General features: G+C 39.6%; 1 protein-coding gene across 1 annotated transcript; it reads right to left on the bottom strand.

Annotated features, from left to right (window-relative positions):
* Positions 1-483: 483 nt before the first annotated feature.
* LOC149848657 (serine/threonine-protein kinase Nek5-like) lies at positions 484-16510 on the bottom strand. Its single transcript, XM_089996734.1, has 14 exons — positions 15221-16510; positions 15057-15123; positions 14895-14960; positions 13285-13331; positions 13131-13176; positions 12912-12992; positions 11635-11677; positions 11484-11533; positions 5594-5675; positions 5437-5486; positions 3572-3645; positions 3068-3119; positions 2270-2944; positions 484-2137 (listed from the first exon to the last, which is right to left on the bottom strand). The coding sequence occupies exons 1-14, from the start codon at positions 15316-15318 to the stop codon at positions 623-625; spliced, it is 2946 nt and encodes a 981-aa protein (XP_089852860.1). The 5' UTR covers positions 15319-16510; the 3' UTR covers positions 484-622.
* Positions 16511-17367: the final 857 nt, after the last annotated feature.

Below are 17367 nucleotides of genomic sequence, written 5' to 3'. Positions count from 1 at the left end.
CTTTTCACTGGTGCAGGTTTGCCCGCCAGTGATAATATTTTCATTGGCATAATTTTGCACCAGTGATAAGACTTTCACTAGCACATATTTGCGCCAGTAAAATTCTTTTCACTGGCACGCATATGCACCAGTGAAAATATTTTCACTCGCAAAAAATTTGATCCAGCGACATTTTCAGTGGCACAGACTCACGCCAGTGAAAGAAAGACTTTCACTGGCACTAAATTGCGTCAATTGATAAAACTGGCACTAAAGTTTAATTTATCATGATGCTTTCCCCAGACAGAAAAACTCGACATCAAGACTTGTATCAGTGTTAATCCAATTCCAAAACACATTTTGGTTCTAGTTTAAGATCCAGATCCAAAATAATGCATTGATGTGGGAATATTGCATGTTTTGAGAACTTGTCCGCAGTGTACAACATCAGCAATAGTTGATTTTGAGAACTGACAAACGGGAAACAAAAGCTTGGGCTTCTGATTTGAATCAAAGAATTGAAAATGATATGAACATCGGTACACTTCTGTTCACAGAACAAATAAGATCGAACTGCACAAAAGAACGAGAGCGAAAACAAAGAAAACTGTGAAAAAAAAGCGTTCTGGGTTCCCCCATTAATTCAAGTAGCACGTCCCGAATTTCCCTCATTCATCCCCTTCAGGCTCTTTGCCAACCATATTGCAGTCTCCCTTGGGGAGACCTTGTCCTTGCCAAATGGTCTCAGCACCACCGCAAGCTCATCCAAACGCTTCTGCTGTAGCAGATCTGCGGAAAGCTCCAGTAGCCCTTCAAGTGCATCTGCTCTCTGCCTGTATGACTTCACATCCAGTGCCTCCTTTGCCGGACTCTCATCCTTGTCTGCACTCTCATCCTTCTCAGCTTTGTCGCCGATGTTCTCCACCAAGCTCGGTTTTGCAGCTTTAGCTTGCACATCCTCCCTCACCACATTCAGGAGTTTCCCCACACCCATGTTCTGCACACCCACTTCCACTGTTTCCAGTACTGGTTGCTCGCTTCCTACTCGAAAGCTGCTATGCCTTATCACATGTATGACATCATCAAATGCTGGAGGGAGATGTGCTAACGGCTTCTCAGAAACTTTGCATTCATGCTCAGGATGCAGGGTCTTTGGTGTAGCTGCAATTGAGCAAGAAGCAGTCTCAGGAATAGAGGAACGGAGCTCTGCGACTGTGAATTTGTCATCCCCAGTTGGCGTTGAAACAAAATTGACTACAGGTTCAGTTTTCACGTCTGGTTCGCTAGATCTGATTGCAGAAGGTTCTTTTTTCTGAGCACCATATTGTTGAACACTAGGGGGGAAAAGGTGTGGACTTGACTCCACCTCATCATCAATAGTAGCATTATTTTGAAGATCCCCATTTGCTTGTGGTTCTCTGGTCTTGGATAAGAAAGCACTATCCATGTGTGCAGTGATTTCGATGGACTGGTTTTCAGACCTGGCAACAGCTATACATGAAGTAGAACATGCAGATGGGTCAGGTTCTGTGATTTTGGAGCTCAGAATGTGATCATGACAGTCAGGAACAGAGGGTGTGGAGCTCAGAACATGATCTTGACAATCAGGAATGGAGGGCGCACAGCATGGATTTCTCATTTTCTTCTCAGTACAAAGTTCAGGACCATGCATCACTGGCTGAGAAGGTAATTTCAAGCTGCTATTAGATGTTTGTATTCCAACACTTATATACGACCCTGAACTTTCCGTATGTGATGGGCGATCACTCTGACTCGGCATCTTCTGTAGAAGGTGCTGCTCATTCCCTCTCATGGCGCCATTCTGTCTACTGACAGAGGAAACATCAACAGAGATTTCAAAATCCTGAACAGTGTTAGATGACGATTCTGAGCTTGAAATATCTGTTTGTGTTTCTTTGCATGACTCCATTGGAGCTGTTTTCAACTCCTGGTTGAGATCACTGGTAGCTTGATACATGCCAAGTTCTGTAGGTTTCATCTGTGCAGGACATGATGTTCTTCTTGCTAGACTGGGTGCTGCAGGTCGAAGTTTCGGCTTTCCAGAAAGTGCATCTTCTGCAACAGGCTTTAGGGGACCAGATGTTGGTCCTCCTTCAACTCTAGCTTTACTCTTAGGTGAAGCCTCAAATGCAGGTAACTGTAAAGTAAAGAACACAACATGAAAGATGAGATTTTTCCCTTAAAAGCTGTTTTACTGAGGAAAATTATTATGGACTATTGAGGCCAGCTTAAAACTAAATAAAGAGAAAAAAACATGTCAACATCTCACCACATGCTTTAATGGTTGTGTCGTCAGTGCCTTCTTCGCTGGATCAACGTTCGTTTTGGGTGCAGCAACAGCAATATCATTGCTAGGTTTTGGAGAGGAAGACATTGCAACAGAAGGCTTGCAAACTGGAGGCGATGCCTCGGTGTTAGTCTTCTGGCTAGGTACACCACCTGTTTTGGAACGAGTGCTTCTCACAGGTGAGCTGTTTTCCCTAGCTTTGGCCCCCTCTTTTAAGGCCATGAATATAGTCTTGACACTTTTTTGTGGCTTGACAACTACTTTAGGTTTCTGATCATCACAAAGAGCATTATTTACATTTTTCTTTTCTTCCGTACTCTTCATGCTTGTAAGACACCCTTCGTTTGACAAACGAGTTGTTTCTGTTGGTGAACAAGTGCAGCTACTAGCACAATACAAGATATCATCAGTTGAGCCTACTGCTGTCTCACTAGCCTTGTGATCATCAAGCCCAATATGTTGACTGCTTTTCACACTAGAATGCACACTCTCCCTGTCGCTGCTAGACATGCTACTGTTTTGGCTTTCAACCATGCCACGATTATGGTGTGTATTATAGATGGGCTTCTCAGGTGAAGCAGCTGCTACAGGATGGGTAGGGACACGGTATTGATCAACATATGGTTGCAAGTAAGGATGACTCAAGATTTCAGATGCCTGAAAATTTTAGGAACTTATCATAAGAAGGTGAAGAAGAATTGGGGTAAAACTTTGGAAAGGCTCTTATTAAAATTAATAAAAAAAGGCACTTTGGCAAAGCATTTTCAGGCAAGATCTTACACTAGGCCGATGCTCCGGATTCTTTCTCAGCATACTCTTGATTAGTGTTCTCCTGCATTTTATGGCACTCTGTGATTCCTCTTGAAGAAATAAAATATGATCTATAAGATAAAAAATTATCAAGGATTCAAGCAACTCGTGGCATGGGAATCAGTAAATAGATGTGCAGCCGTACTAAGTGTTGATGTATGGAACAATCAGTGAGAAGGTTCTCTAGCTAATTTTGATGAGGATGATGTAGCTTAAGAGAAAAGGTATTTTATAAAATTAATTTCACAAGTTATATTTTCTGAAAGTTGTCTCTAGACAGGGATTCTCCATCAACCGTGCACTGTTTGGAAGCACCTTACAATATTGTTAGTCAAAAATAAAAAGTTATTTGTAGTAAAAACATAAAGTGGAGAAGGCAAGTAAAGTTAGAAGTCTTAACTACAGAAATCATGCTAGAAACAGAAATAAAGAGGAGAGGAAAACAGAAAAAACCATAATTACACACATACTTACAAGGAAGAAGAATAACATGCAGGCAGTGGACCAATTGAAGACCGATTTATTTTGCTTATAAGCCCAGCCATATCCTAAATCAGATGCAAGACCGAGAATCAGATACACTTGTAAGATCCAGGGCAAGAATAGGAGCTAGAAAAACATTAACATGACGTCACTGCACTTGTATACTATATCCAAGCAAACAACTAATAATAATATTCAGAAGAGAATATGATATTGAATTGAGAAATAAGCATCAATAGAGAGCATTTAGCATAAGTACTTAGCAAAAATAACAAGCAACCTAAACACTCTTGAAAAAACCATTCTATTTATGAAAAAGAGAAAAATCTTCTGCAAACGTACAGGGCTGACTTGCATGCAAACTATAACCTAAATTTCCCTCGAAGGTCGTAATGAAGGATCTGTATCAGAGGAGTAGCAACCGTTCATTGAAATGCCAAGGTGTACATCACTTCAATCTAAAGCTTAATCAACTATTTTGAGATGAAGAACCCAGGAATTTCATGGTATTTCTTAGAGCAAGCTGACTTGCTCAATGCATGAATATCCATTATCTAGTATGGAGAAAGGCTCATATTAGCCAACTAGGATTTGGTTGCCTTCTTGCTTTAATGTACAGCCTAGGCGTTGGAACATATGCTGTACTTGGATAAGCAGTGATCACCAAAGTTCATGGATCATTTTCACGAGGAAATCAATGGTGTGAAGAAACTCAAAGCCAAATACACAATCCCCCATGGTATGTGGAGAGAATATGACAAGATTTTGGGCTACTAGATAAATCCCTCTAATAATATCCAAGCACACAACTAATAATATTCAAAAGGGAAAAGACTGCCTTGAAAGAATACTAAGCTACTAGATAAATCCCTCTATTTTCCTCATTTAGAATTAGGTGCCCAAAACATGATCTCCAAACCTGAGCATACAAGACTATTTTTTGAGATGGACATTGACACATTACACTTAAAAGAGTTATTAGGGAAAACAAATTCAAGTGATGACAAGATTTTATAGCATGACTTGAGTTTCTTTTAAAAAGCTTCCCGGCATTATTCTCTCTCTCTCTCTCTCTCTCTCTCTCTCTCTCTCTCAGGCACACACGCACACACCCACACAGCGTGGTTAGAATGACAAGTGATATTAAGTAGAGATTAGAGAACCATGGCATGCAGTTCCATTTCTATGTCCTAAAATAAGGAAAGACTTTTTGGGATATTCTTTCTCATCAATCATCAAATCCCCGGAGCAAGGTATATAACGTGTACAACATTACAAGACAAGATATTGCCAGAAGAAAACAAAACAAATATACAGAGGCAGAAGTAGTCAAATAATTTATCAACCCTCAGTAAAAATTTACATCAAGAAAAGAAGGTTAATTTCCTGGAAAAAACAGAAGGTTAATTTCCATGAAAAAACAAACACAGGATGCTGTTCAAGAGGCAAATTGTAATAAAAAGAACACCAAATAGCTTTCAGTAATCAGCAGCATAAGATATAAACAGAAAGAAACATGATCAGCAATCTGCTCTACCTTTCTGTCATTTTGTAGTTAACATGTTTGCTAAGACATTAAGGTATAGTTTTTTTCTTTTATATTTTACGGAGAAATCACCCCGAGGATCAGGGACCTAGCCGCGCTGGCTCTGCCTGCCGAACTTACAGTCGCTGACCTGGCAATGTAAAACTCTGTGGGCTTACCCCTTGCCCCCAGAGAGTCGCCATGCTTTGGCTTGCGCAAGGGGTGATGCCCATGGGACAATCAAGGGCAGTTGTAGAAAGATACTGGCCATGAGCACGTTTAAAAGTTTAAAAACAGGCCATAGAATGCAATCAAGGAAAATAAGTCTTACAAAAGCTTTAAATGCTGGGCGATGTGCCGCAATCTCATACATACAGCAGCCTGTGAAAGCATAAGAAATGAAAATAAAGTTCTGTATGATAAACATCATGCAATGTGGAGAGAGAGAGAGAGAGAGAGAGAGAGAGAGAGAGAGAGAGAGAGAGCACCTAGGGACCAAATATCAGACTTGAAACCATATGGAATATCAGCCAAAAGCTCAGGACACATGTAATTAGGAGTGCCCACTACCTGCAGCAATCATGCGAAGAGAAAAGAAGACCGTTATACTAGCTTTTCCTCTCAGCACTTTCCTGTTTCCAAATTGAGATGAATATACAATATTTGTAGGTTTTCAAAACGTTAGTCTAGGTTTAAAAAGTTCGCCACAGTTGTGTAAACATTGTCATGGGCCTCAAAACCAAAACTTGATAGATCAAAATAATTATCCATTCAATAGAGAGCAAAGTTCTATGAGATGCATAATGAAAAGAAAAAGTAACGAAATGTTTTAGTTCAGCTACTAAAGCAGTTAATGTTTGAAGAATTGGTTATATGCCCCTGTGCAGAAAAGCTGATTCATTAACTTACCTTCATAACCTATAAAAAAAGAATATGGAGTCAATAAAGAGAGTCTACACACACACACACAGAGGCGTAGCTGGGGGGGGGGGGGGCAGGCCTGGGCTGTAGCCCAGTCCTGCCTCCCGAAACAGTTAATTTTTTTTTTTTTAAAGCCCAGTCCTAGCCCAGCCCTGATTCCATATGAAATAGATTTTTATCCATTTTTTTAAGCCCAGTCTTAGCCCAGCCCTGACTGCAGCAAATAGTTTGATTTGTCCATATAAAATAGATTTTTATTAATAATTGCAGCCATTTTTTATTTTATCTCAAAAAAAATTTTTTGGGGGGCGCTGCCCCGTACCCCCGACTATCACACCAATTTTTTTTCTTGCTACACCCTTGTTTGCCCCCCGCCCCCCCCCCCCCTCGCATGAATCCTAGCTACGCCACTGCACACACACACACACACACACATATATATATGGCTTAACTCCGCCTGTGTATAACTGTTTAGTTGTACACTGCCGGTCCCAAGCCCGGATAAAGGAGGAGAGTTGCGGTAGGCCAGTGACAGTCAACATAAAAACTTAGTCATACCCTATGAATATGAACCAATATGAGAATTTCGTTGGGACGTTCCCTACTGAGCGACGCACTGTACTCTATAGGCCCAGAGGCAGTGATAAATGGGCAAGGGTTGCTAGGTCGTTGCCCAGAAGCGACGCGTCACACCGGTGCCCGGGTGTGGTGTCAAATAGGCAAGGGTTCCCTCACTTTGTTGGACGAGTGGGGGTAAAGAAATTAGTCCAAGACCATAAAATTAGGTTAGCCACTTGGAACATAGGGTCTTTAACTGGTAAGTTAGTAGATGTTATGTGTAGGAGAAAGATTGACATTTTATGTCTACAAGAGACCAAATGGGTAGGTGAGAAAGCAAAAGTGATAGAACATTGGGAATATAAGATTTGGTATACAGGAATAAATAGGAATAGGAATGGAGTAGGGATTGTTATGAGTCGTGAGTTTATAGATAATGTAGTTGAGGTCCGTAGGAAGGGTGATAGGATTTTACTTATTAAATTAGTATTAGGTACGGATATTATTAATATTATTAGTGTTTATGCCAGAGTTACCAGTCGAGGAAGCGGGAGCGGGAAGCGATACGGGAAGCGGGAGAGGGAAGCGAGGCACTTTCAAAAATTTATGAAGTGAGGAAGCGTGGGACCACTTAGAAGAAAACTCTGAACCGTCTCGGAAGCGAACCGGAAGCGACCTAGGAAGCGAACCAGAAGCGAAAAAGTGAAAAAATGGGGAAGCGAGGGGGAAGTGTGGGGGAAGCGTGGGGGAAGCGCGCTTCCCATAAAAGGAAAGCACGCTTCCCAAAAAAGGGGGACGCTTCCCCTCACGCTTCGGAAGCACGACGTTTCGCGCTTCGGGGAAGCGCGCTTCCCCTTTTGCCTAGGCGCTTCCGGTAATTCTAGTTTATGCACCTCAAGTAGATTTAAATGATTCCATTAAGCGTCAATTTTGGGAAGATTTAGATGGAGTAGTACAAGGGATATCTTATGGAGAAAAGCTTTTCATCGACGGTGACCTTAATGGACATGCAAAAATTAGTAGAGATAGATTTGAGAGTATCCATGGAGGCTATGGTATAGGAGAAAGAAACGAAAGTGGAGAAAGGATTTTAGATTTTGGTTTGTCCTATGATATGATCTTAGCAAACACTTGGTTTAGGAAGAGGGAGTCTCACCTAGTAACATTTAAAAATAGGGTTAATACGAGTCAGATAGATTTTTTCCTACTTAGAAAGAGAGAGAGGGGTTGTTGCATCAATTATAAGGTTATACTGGGAGAAAGTGTAGCTACAAAACATAAAGTCTTAATTTTAGATCTTAGAATTAGACAATGCCGCAAAAGGGATAAACATAGGATAGATCCTAGAATTAAGTGGTGGGCACTGAAAGGAGCTAAACAAGGAATGTTTGTAGAGCAGGTAGTTAAGGAAGCTGATTGGTGTCTCAAAGATGATTCAGAATCAATGTGGAGTAAGATAGGGGGCGACATGAGAAATGTGGCTAAGGAGGTATTGGGTGAGTCTAAAGGCGGTGCATCGCTAGGTAAGGATACATCATGGTGGAACGAGGATGTCAAATTAGCTATTAAAGTTAAAAGAGAGTGTTATAGAAATCTAAGTAAGAGTCGTGATAATGAGAATTTGGAGAAGTATATGATAGCAAAGAAAGAAGCTAAAAAAGTAGTTCGAAACGCGAGGGATAAGGTATATAAGGAGGTTTATGACAAGTTGGATACCAAAGAGGGTGAGAAGGATATTTATAGGCTTGCAAAGATGAGAGATAGAAAATCGAGGGATCTGGGTATGGTTAGATGTATCAAAAATGAAACACAAAGGGTTTTAGTAAAAGATGAGGAGATTAAGGAGAGATGAAAATATTATTTTGATAAGCTTTTTAATGGAAGTCATGCTCAGGATCTTGGAGACTTCTCCATTCCTTTTCATGAGATGAATCGTGACTTCATGCGCAATATTCAAAAGAAAGAAATTGCAGAGGCTTTGAAGAAAATGAAATCAATAAGGGTAGTTGGCCCAGATGGTATACCAATCGAGGCTTGCAAATGATTAAAAGAGAAAGGTTTAGAATGGTTGACAAATCTTTTTAACAAGATTTGGCGGACAAAAAAAAAAGCCTAATGAGTGGAGGAAGAGTACTTTGGTGCCTCTATGTAAGAATAAGAATGATATACAAGATTGCACAAACTATCGTGGTATAAAACTCATGAGTCATACTATGGAACTTTGGGTGAGGGTGATTGAGTCTAGGTTGAGGAAGGTTGTCATGATATCGGAGAATCAATTTGGTTTTATGCCTAGAAGATCAACTAGGGAAGCTATACATCTTCTTAGACAAATTATTGAGAGAAATAGAGAGAGGAACAAAGATTTGCATATGGTTTTTATTGATTTGGAGAATGCATACGATAGAGTACCTAGGGACGTTCTCTGGTGGACAATGATGAAGAAAGGTGTTTCTCTCAAGTACATTAGTATAATTAAAGATATGTATGAAGGAGTAGTAACCAATGTCCGCACTTGTGGAGGGGTGACAACCAATTTTCCTATAATTACATCAAGGATCTGCTTTAAGCCCTTTCCTATTTGCTATAGTGATGGATGAGCTTACGAGATCAATTCAAGAAAATGTGTCATGGTGTATGTTGTTTGCTGATGATATTGTTTTGATTGATGAGTCTAGAGCTGGGGTTAACGCTAAGTTAGAATTATGGAGACAGACATTGGAAGCAAGAGGTTTTAAGTTGAGTAAGAGTAAGACAGAATATATGAAATGTCGGTTTAGTAAGCAACAAAGTAGTGATGGGAGTGTAGTGAAGCTTGGTGAGCAAGAAATACCGGTGGATGATTATTTCAAATATTTGGGATCTATCATTCAAAAGTATGGAGAAATTGATGGAGATGTAAATCATAGGATAAAGGTTGGGTGGATGAAATGGAAAAGTGCAACTAGAGTGTTGTGCGATCGTAGAATGCCATTGCGGTTGAAGGGAAAGTTTTATAGGACGACTATTAGGCCCACTTTAATATATGGTATGGAATGTTGGGCTGCCAAGAGACATCATATTCAAAAAATGAGTGTAGCTGAGATGCATATGCTTAGATGGATGTGTGGAAATACAATAAAATATAAGATTCGGAATGAAGAGATACGTAAGAAGGTAGGCGTTGCACCCATTGAAAATAAGATGAGAGAGAATCATTTACGGTGGTTTAGACATATTCGGCAAAGGCCTAATGATGCTCCAGTAAGAAGGACAGAGAAATGGGAAAATATATTAGTTAAAAGAGGTCGGGGTAGGCCTAGGAAGACATGGATGGAGATGATAGGAAATGATATGAATGCTTTGAACCTCACCGAGGACATGGCATTGGATAGAAATGATTGGAGGAGAAGGATTCATGTGGAAGACCCAGAATGATTTTCTTTTTTGGTTCATATCGCCGACCCCAATTGTTTTGGGATGAAGGCGTAGTTGTTGTTGTATATATATATGACTTAGGTTTATATTTGGTAGTAATGAAGGTACAAAACTATTGAGATGAAAATAATAGCTGTATCACTATGTCACATGGGTGCGGGTGCAGGTGCGGGGATTCGGCACTTCCAAAAAACTCGGGTGCGGGGGTGCGACAGGGGCAAAAATGTAATATATATATACATATATATATATATAAAGGGGGTCGGGGGAATATGCGGGGTTTTTTTTCAAATTTTGCAGCTGTCAGCTGCTGTCAGCAACTGACAGAACAGTTGCTGTCAGCAGCTGACAGACTGTCAGCATAATTTTTTTTTAAAGAAATTTCGAAGCCCATTTAGGCAAATTTTTTAAAAAAATAAAATCCAAAAAAAAGAATGGACTTTAATGATCCTGGGTGCGGTCAACGCACCCAGGATCGGGTTGACCGCACCCGGTGCCGCACCCGCACCCGCATCGAGTCGCGTCGACGCGGGTGCAGCACTCTGCTAGCCGAATCCCTGTGACATAGCTGTATCACCTCAATCTGACCCCATAAATGTGTTCAACATGGTTTTTTTACTGTCATAACTTGGATCATGTTTTTTCTATGTAAAAATATGATTTTTTGAGCCATGAAACTTTTGTACATTGTGGGCCTTAGATTTTTGAAGCCCTTGAAAAATCTGCTTATATGTCAAAATCACATGATTCAAAATCCATTTCCTACTAAACCAACCTTGTAGATCACATCCCTAGGGTCTGTCCTACAAAATAATAAAAAACATAAAGGTGATTTTTACTCAATAGTTTCATACCTTCATTAGTACCAATCACATATGTTTGATTATCATGAGATTTTGAAAACACCAGTATTCTCAGAATATCAGAAAATATTACAATTCAGCAAAATTTTCTTAAATTATTTGGTTTTATTGATATTTTGCCACCTTGTTAATGTTTTTGTACAAGACACCAACAAAAAGCAGACTCCTGTTTTATATTTTTGATATATTAATTTTTATATACACACACTAACAGAGAGTGATGTGTCAATCCCAATACTAAGAGAACAACCTTCCGACATCTGATGAACAAAATCTTCAATAAGATATCTACATTCTTGACATCTTTCACCCTTATTAATAATAATAACCAAGTGATGCAAAATGACAAGCAAGATGTTATTTTGCTATGCTCAATGATTTGAGAGAATTCATGCATCTTGCTCTAAAAACAATAACAGTAATAATAATAATAATAATAATGTTATTATTATTATCAGCAGTTGATGTACGAATCACATATAAATCATAAAAACGTAAATTAAATAACAATATGTTGCTTCATTAGAAAATAAAAGAAACAAAAAGAAAGGATACAGACTACATTCTGCTAATCTGACATTAACACAAGAAATCGTGGTTAAGAGGAAGTCTGACATACAGAAGAAGCCAAATCATCAGCCTTCAAAGTTTTAGCAAGTCCAAAGTCACCTGCACATGACCTGAAGTTAGAATCAGGATGTTCACTCTATTGAAAATATCAGGTTGGAAAAAAAATGCAGCTATGGAAGAGTTGTTATGGAAGCACTTACCAAGGCGAACATCCTGATCCTTAGTGAGGAATATATTTGAGCACTACAAGCCAGGGATAACCAAAATCAACCAAATGTTCATACATGTAATAGATGAATTTTTCTAACATGTACTGTGCATAAATTTCTAGTGCGGCTTTGAGAAAACATGTCCATGCATCAAATATTATAATAAATAACTCTGATTTTGAATTTCTTATGATTTCTGTCACAGAAACATGTTTTCTCACCTCATGCATCCTGGGTGAGTCAAAATAACAACTGGAATGCTATGACAGGAGCTGGGCATGGTCAAAGCCAAGTCTAATACCTGAAAACTATTTAATTTTCGAAACTTAAATTCTTAAAAAATGAATTGTACAAATTTTGAGCAAAAACTTTTGACCCCATTGATAGAATGTCATTCACATGAACGATGAAAGTGTCACATATGTAAAAAAGACATTAGAATAAACTATAAGTAGTTAATTTACAATGTCTGTAAATTTCTAATAAATAAAAAACTTATACACATGCCCATGTCCTAATCTTCATAAAAACCTGCATTCATGTTCCACGTACGTGCCATGTCCATATTTGTGTCAATGTGCACGCCCTGCCTATCTGGCATGGCTAATGAAAATCTCTCCAGCTTCTATGCACAAGAAATTCAAGACCTTTTCCGGAGATCCCAAAGTTTTAAAGTTAACATTTGAAAGATCTTGTTCCCGTCAAATTTATGAGTCCCATGTGATTTCACAATATATTCACAAAGTTAAAAGTAAAAGCAAGAATACTTGCCCCAAGTGGTTGGTGTAGTGGGGTGGGGCCTTGGCTGCTAGATGGGCAGTCAAGGTTCGATTCCCATGGGCATCGCCCCTCTGTGCAAGACAACGCGTAGCATAGGCCCCGAGGGCAGGGGTCCTGAGTTTTATGCTGCCATCACTACGACCGTAGGTATGGCAGGCTGAGCCAGCGCGACCAGGTCTTCATGTCGGGTGCGGTTTCTTCGGGTTATAAATCCAAAAAAAAGTAAGAATATTTTCCAATTCCTTTATTTTTCTTTATTATTAAATCATATTGTGCTTTTTCTAGAGAAAATGCATGCCTATAGAATGGTCCCCCCTGATGGCATCCCAAAAATATGTTATTATGTTACCAAACAAATCTCATTAATGGACTGTACACACACAAAAAAAATCTCATCGATGACTCATGCATAGATCTGCCACTTTCTAAATATGATGGAGTGCACTAAATACTATCAAACTTATGAGTCTTGATTCCCAGCTACCAACCTTGAGATCTCGATGCATAACAAAATTTGAATGCAAGTACTCCACAGCCAATAATAGTTGTGTGAACCATTTGCACAATTTCTGACCAGTATTGACAAAAGATCATCAGCATCACTAATTGAAATTAAGGATGGACATTGGCAAGAAATAAGGGAACGCATTAAGCATAAATGACAATCTCATTTACAATATCATCTGGATAAATCAAGATGAGCATACCTCCTCTGGGAACAGTGCCCCATTTGATCTCTTCATCAACTCGGCCCTAAAGGCAAAAGAAGATTACATCACTAACAATAATTTATGATTTCAAATTAAGATAATCATTTCCTGTGGTGGTAGTGAACCATTGCTGGTTGGAAGTTGCACTCACATGTCTCCGCCTTCACAATATCCTGTAATAATGCAGACATAACAACCCTACATCCATGCAAAAGCTCACATAAGCTTCCCATAGAAAGCTGAAATAGATGCACAAGAAAAAGAAAAAGTAATTGTAAAGTAGAAAAGAGCAGTACCACAGCTATGAAGCTAAGAAAAGAAATGTTGTCTATTCCCAACAATTCAAATTTTATTACACTTATGATGTTATTTGAATATCTGCTCCCTCCTCTCTACAGTCTACGCAAATTAGAATTCCCAAGAATAGTTGAATGAGACAAGCCATCTCAGTGTCCCTAATCCCTATCCCAGATCAGGACACCATAGATAAATGGTACACATGGCTTGTAAATAATATCACATAGTTCTGGTACTATATGTGCATAGCATGCTTTTACCGTTACATTTTCTCAAACATTTATTAGGGCTTCCTTTCAAGTTCTTATTTGCTTCCTTGATATTATGAGAGCATTATATCATCCACAATCATACATCACGGGACCTATTCTTATACTGCAATGTCTCACCTACGATTACTGCAACTAAGCATTGCCATATATTGATAAAAGCAAGCTCAGTAGTTTCTTAGTTGCCTGGAAACCTCTTGGAACCTAGTCAACCCTGCTTCTGTTGACTAATTTCAAGGTAATTATGAGACCAACTAGCTGCTAATTGCCTAGATTGTTTTCTAGTAGTACCTAGTTATTGCACAGACACAATATGATGGTTTTATGTTAGTATTTTCAGGTTTCATTCTAAATTTAATTGTTATATTCTATTATTTAATTGAAAAAGTACCTTTTAACAGTTTTCACACAATGCGTTTAATTCTCTTCATATCTGTTGCTTTATTTTTCTTTACCAAAGGTTACAAGTTCAACACAAATAGTTGTCATGATTTTAGTGCTTCCATATCTAATGGAGAGGATCTTAGAGGATCCCATTCATGATGCATTTTTTTAGTCAACATCCTATTTAATAATCAAGTTAACCAGCAAACTTCTTTTTTGTTCATGAAATCTACAACTCAATTGATACACCAATCAAGAATGCCTTATTCTCTTTCACCTTCGCTAAAGCTATTTCAACTTCCAGAACTATATTGGCTTCTCTGTACTTCAAGCTTTTGATCATGTCAATCACTCATAATGACTACAAGTTCCACTCTAGTATGCATCTCACCTTTCAGCAAGTTCCATCTCACCTGTAACTCATTGCATTTGGCCCTCGCCACACATTATCTAGGAAAGATGCCACCATATAGCTTGTTTAGAGTCGATATTTACCAGGTCCTCAGTTTAGTAAAGTCCTTACATTTCGAAAGTAACACTCCATTGGGACACATGGAGCTACTAATAAATTCAGAAAGTGGGGAAGTCATTCGAGGCAATGAATCTCAATGATGAAAGGAAGCACATACTAATTAGTTTTCATAAGATGACCAAGAAATTACAGGCATCAGTTATGTCCATTAGTTAATTGATATCATCCACAAAGTTACTCTAAACTATGATGCTCAAACACAATGTGCACATACACGGCAACAAGATATTGCATTATAAAAGGCCCTGATCTACTTGGAGTTCCACAAGATTTTTATACCTTCTCTACCCACGCTTCTTTGAATTCCACAATATAGGGATGTTGAATACGTGCAATGAGAGCCATCTATCAACAAACAAATGACAACCACAATAAAGGAATAAAAATAATAGCGATTATGAAGACTCAACAGTAAACGTGCCTTATATTATTATGCCTTACTTCCTGATGAGCTGACCTCCGGCACCGATCAGTTTGCCGTGCTAGACGAATCTTCTTTAAAACATACCTGAAATTCAAAATTCAGAAAACAACTTATAAACTTAAGAGGAGGAAGAAGTAGAAATCAAATGAAACGAGCAAGAGATCAAAATGCAAACACCGACTTCTTCTTCTCTGCTCTGTGATTCACAAGGATTGCTGCTCCAAATGCTCCCCTGCCTATCTGTTCCATTATCTCATACTGATCCATTCTCGATTCCATGATGCCAATCAATAGCAGACCCAGAATTTAAGTAGAGGATGAATTTCCTATAGAAATCGTGATGAGATTGCAGGAACTCTTTGGATTCTCAAAGAGAAAAAACAGACTTCCTTTAGAATTGCACGAATGCAACATCTATCTGAAGGCAGTATATTCGATCCAATTATACGCTAAAACACCAAAAGAAGTGTTCAAAATTCTCAAAATGAACAAGAACTCTACTGAAACTGTTCTAATCCGCAAGAGAAACGCCGATTTTGCTCCAAACCCCCAATCCCACCACAAAATCCTCAATTCAACTCCAGATTCCACCCCGAAAGCAGTCACTTTCTTCTAAACACCGAAAGAGAGAACATCCCCCCTCCTAAGTCTGCCTTCGTTCGCCCTGAAACGTCGGGATCGACCAAATCTCCACACGGGAAACACATTCCCTCCGAGACCCGCAATAAAACATCAACTACACGACAGAAACTACACGAGTGGTGAACCCTCCCCCAAAAACGCAGGCTCCGTCGGAAATTCCCAAAACTCTTCAAACTCCCCCGCTAAAAAACTCGAACTCCCATAGCGATCACCTGGAACCGATCAATTCCATACCAGACGCAAACTCGTCACCGCGATAACGCAAATCCCCGATCCAGAACGCCCGGAATCAATGAATCCCCTCCCTAAACGCAAACTTTGCAAGCTCGTTACCGCGGGAAGACTGCGAAGAAACGCAATCAATCCCTTCGCACTCCTCCGATCCCTTTCTTCCCAGAGCAATTTGTTACCGTGGAGAGAGAGAGAGAGAGAGAGAGAGAGAGAGAGAGATCTGAGCTTGGCTTCTGGTCGTCAATTGAGAAGCGAGTAAAGAATGGATTGAGCCAGAGAGAAGAGGAGGGAGGAGGGGTTGGTTAACTCCTGGTTAGGTGGAGAAGTAGAGGTGGAAGAGGAGGGAGTGATTTTGACGTCATTCGAGAAGAGTCTTTGTGCTGATTGCTGCCTCCCACGCCGACACTTCCAGCTCGTTTCTCTCGGACGTACCCTTCAATTCCGCTCTCTTTCTCTCTCTGTTTGGACAGTTCCCGCTCGTCTCTCTCTCTCTGGGCACTCTCACCAGTGCGGTGTCATGAGGACACTACCTTTCCACGTTTTCATTTAGCCTGTTTGGAAGTGAGAAAAACTGTAGGAAAAAATGTTTTGCCTAGGTGAGTTTTTGATATGAAAAGTTTTTTAAATTAAAGTTTATTAGCATGTTTGTGTAGTATGAGAAAAACAAAATAAAAAATGAGAGAGGTGGAAGGTGGTGGTGGTGATGGTGAGACGTGGTGAAATGAGTGGTAGGGAGTGTAAAAATAATATTTTTTTTTGGTAAGAAATATTCACCTTTCCCATATAAGGATGGCCGCGGATCGTCCTGTCTCAAAATCCGAGTTTGGATTTTAACCTTCATCTTTGCCTCCATTCTCATTTTTTGTCTTTCATTCCCAGTCTAAATGGGTGAGGCAGGGCAGGGCACCATTTTCTCTCTATAAAGAAGGATTGGGGATGGGGCAGGACAGGATAAGGTGGGGATCGGGATGGGGCAGGACAGGATAAGGTCAGTCCATCCCCGCCTCCATCCTCACATGAGTTTTGATTTTTACCTCCATTCTTATTTCATGTCCTTCATCCTTGGTCCAAACCAGACTAGGTGGGGGCGGGGCTCCATTTAGAATGTTTCATGTCAAAAAATGTACTTTTTCAAAAAAATCTATCTTGTTTGAAAGAGTGAGAAAATCAGTAGAAATGTTTTATTTTATTTTATTTTCCTACACTTTCTCGCTTTTAAAGGTGCCTTAATGTCAAAGACGGACGTGAGCGTCGTTGAAAGATATCATGGGCCCTTATTTCACAAATTACGAAATTAACCATGTAAACGGATCGGATATGCTCCATGCAGATTTGCATTCAAATCCCAAACTGAGACAAACAGACTCCGAAACCAATTAGATTAGACCCAATAATGCCTACATCTGACCCGAGTCTGACCCATTTGCATTCCTGTCGGGGGTAACTCGTGTTCCT

Source organism: Nuphar pumila, chromosome 1 (genome assembly GCF_984573655.1).
Source record: "Nuphar pumila chromosome 1, dmNupPumi1.hap1.1, whole genome shotgun sequence".
Lineage (NCBI taxonomy): Eukaryota > Viridiplantae > Streptophyta > Magnoliopsida > Nymphaeales > Nymphaeaceae > Nuphar > Nuphar pumila.
This window is presented reverse-complemented; position numbering and strand designations above follow the sequence as displayed.

Coding starts and splice junctions, on each gene's coding strand:
- LOC149848657 (XM_089996734.1), bottom strand. CDS start 15,318: ATGGAATCGAGAATGGATCAGTATGAGATAATGGAACAGATAGGCAGG. Junction 14,961..15,056: donor GGAGGTCAGCTCATCAGGAA/GTAAGGCATAAT, acceptor GTTTGTTGATAG/ATGGCTCTCATTGCACGTAT. Junction 3,120..3,571: donor GCATGTTATTCTTCTTCCTT/GTAAGTATGTGT, acceptor CATAAAATGCAG/GAGAACACTAATCAAGAGTA.